The sequence below is a fragment of the Lepidothrix coronata genome, unplaced genomic scaffold (assembly GCF_001604755.1).
Source record: "Lepidothrix coronata isolate B3197 unplaced genomic scaffold, Lepidothrix_coronata-1.0 Scaffold746, whole genome shotgun sequence".
Lineage (NCBI taxonomy): Eukaryota > Metazoa > Chordata > Aves > Passeriformes > Pipridae > Lepidothrix > Lepidothrix coronata.
The window spans coordinates 513-8,892 of NW_016690926.1; the positions used below are offsets into that span (position 1 = coordinate 513).

The 8,380-nt window shown below is 72.9% G+C and overlaps 2 protein-coding genes across 2 annotated transcripts in view; one reads left to right on the forward strand and one right to left on the reverse strand.

The window, feature by feature from the left end:
- Positions 1–1,335: 1,335 nt before the first annotated feature.
- On the reverse strand, positions 1,336–3,758 carry LOC108510376 (retinol dehydrogenase 12-like). The gene is made up of 6 exons (XM_017840055.1): positions 3,534–3,758; positions 2,650–2,889; positions 2,480–2,569; positions 2,161–2,349; positions 1,770–1,876; positions 1,336–1,687 (listed from the first exon to the last, which is right to left on the reverse strand). Exons 1-6 carry the CDS (start codon positions 3,688–3,690, stop codon positions 1,493–1,495), a joined length of 978 nt encoding a protein of 325 aa, XP_017695544.1. The 5' UTR covers positions 3,691–3,758; the 3' UTR covers positions 1,336–1,492.
- A 3,485-nt stretch (positions 3,759–7,243) lies between these two features.
- Positions 7,244–8,380, forward strand: part of WDR54 (WD repeat domain 54) — a 3,747-nt gene continuing 2,610 nt past the window's right edge. Inside the window, exons 1-4 of the mRNA XM_017840054.1 lie at positions 7,244–7,266; positions 7,571–7,778; positions 8,155–8,217; positions 8,312–8,378. Of these exons, the coding sequence (XP_017695543.1) occupies positions 7,247–7,266; positions 7,571–7,778; positions 8,155–8,217; positions 8,312–8,378 (358 nt within the window). The 5' untranslated portion in view covers positions 7,244–7,246. The remainder of the gene's footprint in view (positions 7,267–7,570; positions 7,779–8,154; positions 8,218–8,311; positions 8,379–8,380) is intronic.

Below are 8,380 nucleotides of genomic sequence, written 5' to 3' on the forward strand. Positions count from 1 at the left end.
CCCACCACAGGTGGGTACGGGGGATCTGTACCCCCTGCCCACCCTGCTGAGGGTCTCCCCATGTGACTGCAGGGCCTGAGCTCCCTGGACCTGGGGGGCTGCGGGCGGCTGTCCCCGGCCGTGCTGGTGGACGTGGCCGAGGGGCTGCCCCGGCTGAGCCGCCTGGGGCTGGCACACACGCAGGCCAACGTGCAGGTGCTGTCGGCCGTGGGCTCCTGCTGCCGCCTCCTGCGGGAGCTCGACGTGTCGGGCTGCAGGAAGGTGACCCCGCGCGCCCTGCGGCACCTGGGCTACGACCCCCTGGCACGGACCCCCGGCTGCCCCGCGCTGCGCGTGCTGCTGGCCCGCGACCTGGAGCCCGACGGGGACGCGGTGGCCGCCGTGGCCTTCCTGCTGCTGGCCCTGCCGCGCCTGGACGTGCTGGCACACGGGGCCGTGCCGGACGCGCTGCGCCTGCTCCACGCGGGGCAGCCGGACGGCACCGCCGACCCCGAGGGCTTCCCGGCGCTGCGGGAGCTGGCGCGGGGCCGGGGGGCGGCGCCGGGGGGGCCCCCGCTCACCCTGCCCCTGCGGCAGCTCGAGGAGCTGGAGGAGGACGCCCTGGGCACCGTCCACGCCGTGTGTCCCCGGGCCGAGGAGCTCAGCGTGTGGCTGGGGGACGGGCCCGGCCCCGCGGGGCTGCGGGAGCTGCCGGGCTGGGAGTGCCTGTCCCGGCTGACGCTGGGCTGTGCCGGGCAGCGCGGCCGGGCGCTGGCAGAGGTGCTGCCGCTGGCGGAGGCCCTGGGCACCCGCCTGCACACCCTGACCCTGCACGGCTTCAGCTGCCCAGACCCGCTGTCGCTGCCCGCCCTACTCGCCAGCTGCCCCGGCCTGCAGAGCTTCAGCACCGAGCTGCACGTTCCTCCGGACCCCCACGCCCCTGCCGAGCCCCCCGCCCTGCCGCCCCGCTGGGCCACCGACCTGCTGCCCCAGGGGCTGCCCCAGCTCCAGAGCTTCTCGCTGGCCCTGGCCGGGCCCGTGCCAGCCGCTCACGTGCCGGTGCTGAGCTCCACGCTGGCCTCGGTGCTGAGCCGGGCCCCGCGGCTGCAGAGCCTGCGCCTGCTCGCCGTGCCCTTCCCGCTGGACTCGGTGCTGGAGCCGGAGCTGGGGGAGCTGCAGGAGCTCTCGCTGGCCGGGAGCCAAGTGTCCCCCCACACCGTGTGGCACCTGCTGGGCTCCGAGGGGCCCCTGCAGCGCCTGGACCTGTCCCGCTGCCCCGACATCCACCGGCGCGACTACGACGGGTTCCTGCAGTTCGTGCGGAGGCAGCGCCTGGACCTGGACATCACCTGGGAGTGACGGCACTGGGGGCTTTAATAAAGGGTCGCAGTCCCACCGGGCCGGCGCTGTGTCATCCCTTGGGTGGCACGGGGTGGGCACACGGCAACCAGAGGGGTGATCGTGTCTCCCTCCCCACCCTGAGGGTCTCCCTGTGTGGCCACGTCCCGAGGGCTCAGCCCCGGGGTCCCTCCGTGAGCCCCGTCAGCTGCTCCGACGCCTCCCAGAGCTTCCGTGCCAGCGCGGCGTCGCGGGCGGGCGCCGAGGGCAGCGCCAGCCGGCACGAGCTGTCGAAGTACTTCCCACTGATGCCCTCGGCCTCCTCCGACACGGCGCAGAAGATGGTGCTGGCAGCGCCCTGCTCGGCCGACTGCGGGGGACGGGGGTCAGGGGGGTCCTGCAGCCCCTGCCCACCCTCTGCCCCGGGCCGGGCAGGACCCGGCCCCGCTCACCTTCATGAAGGGGCGCAGGAGCACGAAGAGCGCCCGCACGGCCCAGCTGAAGTGGCGCATGATGCTGGTGCTCACCACGCCGGGGCTCAGCGCGTTGGCCGTCACCCCTGCCGGGCCGCAGCGTCAGTGCCACGCCGGGGCACCACAGGGAACGGCGGGAGCAGCCCCCAGCCCGGCCTCGGAGCAGGGCCTCCCCCGTGCCTGGCACCGGGGCCGCCCTGGCCAGGGTTCTGCTGCCCACACGTGTTCTGGGGAGTCTCCAACTGGGGTGAGACCCCCCAGTGCCATCGGCAGCCCCTGGGCAGTGGCACAACAGCACAGAGGGGTTGGGATGGGGGTGGTCCTTGGGCGTGCCCGGGTTCCCTATGGCACAGCCAACCCTGGCACCCACCTGTGCCATGCAGACGCCGCGCCAGCTCCGCGGTGAAGAGCAGGTTCATCAGCTTGGTGCTGCTGTAGGCAGCGTCGTACCCACCCGGGTGCCGCTGCCCCGTGAGGAACCTGCTGTCGGCCGTGCCCACGCTGTGCCGGAACGACGAGACATTGACCACCCGCGAGGGCGCCGAGGCCTTCAGCAGGTCTGTGGGGAGCAGGGGGTGAGCGGGGAGGGGTCCCGGATCCGCCACAGCCCTGTGCTCACCCAGCAGCAGGGCTGAGCAGGAATGGTGTGAGAGGGGAGGGCACCCCAGAGCCCCCCGGCCCCCACACACCCAGCAGCAGGTTGGTGAGCAGGAACGGGCCCAGGTAGTTGGTGGTGAAGGTTTGCTCCAGCCGCTCGGCAGTGATGGTGAAGGGCAGCCCTGGAAAAGGGGGGTGGGCACTGTGTGGGCAGCGCAAAAGGGGCGGGGCGCTGGACGGGGCCGGGGCCGCGGGGCCGTACCGGTGACACCGGCGTTGTTGACCAGCACGTCGAGCCGCGGCTCCTCCCGCAGCACGGCGCGGGCGAAGGCGCGCACCGAGGCCAGCGAGCCCGTGTCCAGCAGTCGCAGCACCACCGCCGGGTTCCCGGTGGCCGCCCGGATCTCCTCCACCGCCGCCTGGCCCCGCTCCCGGCTCCGGCACGCCAGGATGGTGCGGGCGTTCCGGCGCGCCAGGTCCATGGCCACGCACTTGCCGATGCCTGTGGCACACGGAGCGGGCCGGGCTGATCCCCGCCGGGCCCCCACGGCGAGGGGTCCCCGGGGGTCACCTGCTGTCCCCAGGGTCCGGGCAGCCCCTGCTCCGGGCCCCAAACCCCCCCCAGCCCAGTGCCCACACAGCTCTGTGTCAGTGCTCCAGCACAGTGGGGAGCAACCGGGGCGGGAATGGAGCCGAGCACACGTGGGGCCACCCTGTCCCTGGGCACATGGGGACACCCCAGTCCCAACCTGGGGGTCCCAGTGTCCCCGGCTGTGCCAGCCCGACCCCGTGCTCAGCAGTGGGACACAGGTGGGAGCAGTGACCCCCTCCCTGGTGTGACAGGGTGGCCGTGGTGGCTGGCAGTGTGGCGACCTTGGCTGTCAGTCATTAACGCAGCCGGGACAGAGTCTGGACACCGAGGGTGGGCAGGGGGCACAGGGAGTGCCCACCCGGCATGAGGTGCCATGGGCACGGGGCACGGGGATCACATTGTGGGTTCCCAAGGACCAGCCACCAGCCGCTCCCGCAGCCGTTTGCACCCCCGAGGCAAGGGCTGGGCTCCAGGGCTGGAGAAGGGACACCCGTGTTCTCCGCAGGACACCCCACAGCTCCGTGTCACCCACACACGTCCCCGTCCCCGCTCACCGCTGTTGGCTCCGGTGACAATCACTGTCTTGCCCGTCAGGTCGGCGGGACACTTGCGGGGGTCCCAGGGGGGTCTGCGCCTGGCCCAGAGCAGCAACCCCGAGGGCAGGAGCAGCAGGAGCCACCACGGGGGGCTCAGGGCCCCCGAAAGCTCCATGGCCGGGCGCGGGTGGGGCCGGGGACAGAGGTCGGAGCAGGACCTTTGCCCAGCCGGCAGTAGGGCACGGCACGGGCCCCTCTGGCCCGGGAGCTGCCGGGACACCGGGACAGACAGGAGAGTGGCTGGAGCGGGCAGGAGGTTGGGCCGTGTGCCCCCTGTGCCATCCCGGTGTCCCGTGTGCCACCCCGCTGGAAAGGGTTAATGGCAGTTGCAGTATTTCCTCTAATCAGCACTCGGTGGCGAAACCTGTCACTGAAAACTCCGCGGGCGCTGCCTCCGCCCCGACCGCAAAAAGAACAAGGTTTCAGTTCTGTCCCTGCCCGGGAGGGACCCAAACAGCTCCTTTTCACCCCAAAGTTTTCCTGCGGTGCGTTGTGTGACAAGGGAGGAGCTGCACAAGCGTAGGGAGCGGGACAAATAGGACACTTCATTTTGGGGTACTTGTCTTGTTCGACCCCCAAAGTGGAGCCCCACGAACACCGCATAAAGTGCCGAGCACGTGCGATGGCGAGACCACGCCCACTCCGCATCACGCTATGAACTGAAAACCACGCCCACTCTCACCTCATTCTAATGAAGATCCGAAAACCACGCCCACTCCCCCTCTTATGCTAATGAGGAACTGAAACCCACGCCTCATTAGCAACAGAGAGTTGGCGTTGTTTCCAGGTGCCGCTCCGGTGTCCCCTGTACCACCTCAGTGCCCCGGTGCCACCCCAGGGCTGTTCACCCCCCTCACTGTCACCCCGGGGCGGCTGCAGGAGGGTCCATGCCCGGAGGACAGCCCCCAGGACGGGCAGCCCGGGGACAGGGCGAGGCCCACGGCTTGCTGATGGGGTGAAACCACCCGTGTCACCCCGTTCCATCCCCCCGGTTTCTCCTCTGGGGGCAGATGGGCTGCGGGGACGCGCCGCGGGTGGGCCCGGGGGGTGGTGGGACCGCGGCTGCTGCGGCCGGAGTTCCCGGCCCCGCTCCGGTGGGACCGCCCGGGCCCCGCTCCCGCTCCCGGTGCCGGGCAGCGGCGGGAGCCCGGTGACGGAAAACCCCTCTGATTTGATTTGATTTGATTTGATTGATTCCTGTTCTCTTCAGAAGTTCTGGCAAAGGGCGCCGAGCTCCAGTCCCGGTGCCGGCCCCGGCACGACTGGAGGTAGGACACGGGGTGCCGAGGACCCACCGAGGGCCGGGGGTCCCCCCGGAGCTGGGACGACCCCGAGAGGGGCAGCGCCCGGCGCAGCCGCATTCCCGGCGGGTTTTCCAGGCGCTGCCCTCAGCGCTCGCCGTCCGACGCGAGCCGGAACGCCGGGACGGAGAGGATGGGCCTCAGCTCCCGCTCGGCCTCGCTCACCTCGCCCTCCTCCTCCTCGTGCTCGCCCTGCCCCGCCGTGCCCGGCCCGCGCCGCTCGCCGCCGGCCCAGCGCACGGTGACCCCGGGCGCCAGCAGCGCCGAGCTCAGCCAGGAGTCACACGGCGGGGGCTCGGGGCTGGGGGGGCCCGGCGGGGGCTGCGGGGGCCCCGGCGGGGGTGGCTGGCCCCGACGGCCCCCCGTGTCCGGCGCCCGGCTGGCGCGGGGGGCAGCGCGGGGCCGCGGCCGCTCGGGCTCGGTGAACACGTCCAGCACCTTCACCTGCGGCCGGACCCGCGCGGAGCCGCGCCGGGGACACGGCCTGGCGACCCCCGGGGCGGGGCCGGGGCCGGGCCCCTCCGACACCGCCCCCGGGCCGCGAGGGGGTCTCCCCGGCTGGAGGGAACCCAGGCTGGCGCGGGGGGACGATGGCGGTGCTGGCTCTCGGTCGCCCAGCCCGGCCCCGCGGGATGCCCGCTCTTCCCCCCGCGCCGGGGGCGCCGGGGGCTCGGCCGGGCGCGGGGCCGGGGGCCGGGGGGTGCCCAGCGGGGCCGGACGGGGCCGGGGGGGCCGTGAGGGACGGGATTCTCTGTCGGGGGACCGGGGGGCGGTGGGAGGCTTCGGGCGGGGTGGCCCTGGCGCGGGCAGGGTGGGAACAGCGCCGGGGACCCGGCCGGGAACCGCGGGGCGAGCTCCGGCTGCTGCGGGGGGGTCCTGGCTCGGGGGCTTCGCACCGGGGACCTGCCGGGGGCAGAGGGGAGCCGGTGTGGGTGGGGGCGTCGGGGTGGCCCGTGGGGTGAGCCGGGGTGGGTGACACTCCGGGTGGCCCCGGAGCTACAGGGTCTCAGCGCGGGGGGGGGTCACAGAGAGGGACGGGGTCTCACCTCTCCCCGGGACAGACGGACAGCCGGGACGGTGACAGCGTCGAGGGCCTGGAGAGGATGCTCGGAGGAAGCCTCGTCTGTCACGGGGGATTCCTGGGACGGGACCTGCCCGGGGGACAAAGAGGGGCCGGTGTGGGTGACACCGGGTGTCCCGCGGCCCCGGGCGGTTCCGGGGCGGTCGGGGCACGTCTCACCTCTCCCAGGGACGGAGGGACCAGCCGGACGGGGACAACGCCCTGCGCCGCGGTGTCCAGGACGCAGGGCTGGGGCTCCTCGTCCTCGCTCCAGGCTCGGGCTCGCTCGGGGTCCGGGTCGTCCCCGGGGTCGGGGTCCCCCTCGTCCCGCGCCAGGAACCGCCACTCAACGACACACAGGATGGCGTCCCGCGCCCGGGACACCGTGTAGGGCACCCGCTGCAGAGACAGCGCTGAGACCCCCGCCCGGACCCCCCAGACACCCCTAGGACCCCCAAATCGGGGGAGGGGGGTCTCTCACCTGCCGCGCCACCGCCGCCCGCACGCTCTCGGCTATCACCCTGTCCAGGAGCTCGGCCAGGATGTCCCCGACGTCCAGGGGTTCCCCGGGCGGGGACCTCCTCCCACCCTCGGCCGAGGGCGTGTGGGTGTCAGAGTGGGTGGAAGCCCGGGGGGAGGCCCGGGCGGGGGGGCGCGACTTGTCCCGTCGCACTTTGGGGGCTGACGATCTCTTTTTCTGCGCGGGGACAGGAGACCCCACAGCTCCCCCTGCCCAGCCGAGTGGGGACACCGCATCCCGGGTGGGACTGACCCAGTGTAGACCAGCACAGCACAGCCCACCCCAGCGCGGACCCCCAGCTCATCCCAGTACGTCCCAGTATAGACCAGCACAGCACAGCCCACCTCAGCGCGGACCCCCAGCTCATCCCAGTATAGACCGGTACAGCACAGCCCACCCCAGCGCGGACCCCCAGCTCATCCCAGTACGTCCCAGTATAGACCGGTACAGCACAGCCCACCCCAGCTCATCCCAATACACCCCAGTATAGCGCATACACCTCAACCCACGGCAGCGAGGCCCCCAGCTCATCCCAGTATAGACCAGTACAGCACAGCCCACCCCAGCGAGGGCCCCCAGTACATCCCAGCTTATCCCAGTACACTCAAACTCCCCACACACGCCCCAGCTCCTCCCACCCCCCTGTGCCCCCTTCCCCCGCCCCGCTGCCCCCCCATTCCCTCCCGTCCCACCTCGGCCATCCCTCCCTTGGCGTCCCGGTCTCCACGGTAACGCTGACGTCATCACCGCGCGCCGCTCTCCCTGCGCCATCACGCCGCGACGCGTCTCCATGGCGGCGGCGGGCACCGGGTGAGCGGGGGGGAAACGGGGGGAGCTGGGGGGGACTGGGGAGACTGGGGGCGGCCCGGGGGCTGGGCGGGGGGATTTCTGGGGTCCCTGGCACAGAACGTTGGGCCGGGGGGCAGGAGGGCCCTGGGAGGGGAGGGGCGGTGGATCTGCCCCCGCCCCGAGCCCCCCGGGGCTGTTCGGACCCCTCGGAGCTGCCCCGGCTCTCTGGATCCATCCGTGACCACTCTGGATCTGCGCCCGGTGCCCCTGTATCGGTTCGGCCCCCCCGGCCCGAGGTGACGCCCCGGCTCTCTGTGCCCCCCAGGTACCGCCGGGAGCGGGCCCTGGCCCTGCGGAACAGCAGCTCCGCCCTGTACAACAACCTGGCCGTGCTGTGCCCCCCCGCGCGGCCCCCCCGGGCCTTCGGCGCCGTGCACGGCACCACCCTCAGCCTGCTGGGACCCGAGGGGCCCCCCCGGCAGCTGCCGGCGCGGGGGGGGGGCTCGGCCCTCAGCACCCCCCTGCTCACACAGGTGAGGGGCAGGGGGCACAGGTGGGGCCTGGCACCCTCCTGGCACTACAGGTGACATCGGAGCCAGGGAGGAGGGCGAGGGGGCCCCTGGGTCCCACAGTGCCCTAATTGTGGGGAGGGGGAGAGGGAAGCAGCCCCTTGGGGGGTTTGTGGGACACTGGGGGGGTCCCCAAGGCTGACAAGTACCCACCTGTGGGATCCCCAAATACACCCGGCCCTGGGGGGCTGTGGCCGGACCCTCCCCCAGGAATAGGGTCTGGGGGGGCCCCAGGAGAGCAGAGGGGGTTCCTGCCTCTGGTGGAAGGTTTTGGGGGGTCCCAGGAGGAGGGTGTGGGGGTCCTGCCCCTGCCTCCCTCCCACCCTGCTGTGTCCCCCAGGCCGCCTGGTGCGAGCTGCCAGCCCGGGTACTCCTGGTCCTCACGTCCCAACGCGGTGTCCAGGTGAGGGCTCGGGGGCTTGGGGGGGTCCCTGGAGGTCCCGCTGCTCCCCCAGGGCTGTCCCCCCCCGGGTCCCACCCTGTCCCCCCTGTCCCAGATGTACGAGGCCGACGGCTCCACCCTGGTGTTCTGGCACGCGCTGGACGTCCCGGAGCACCCGGCAGGT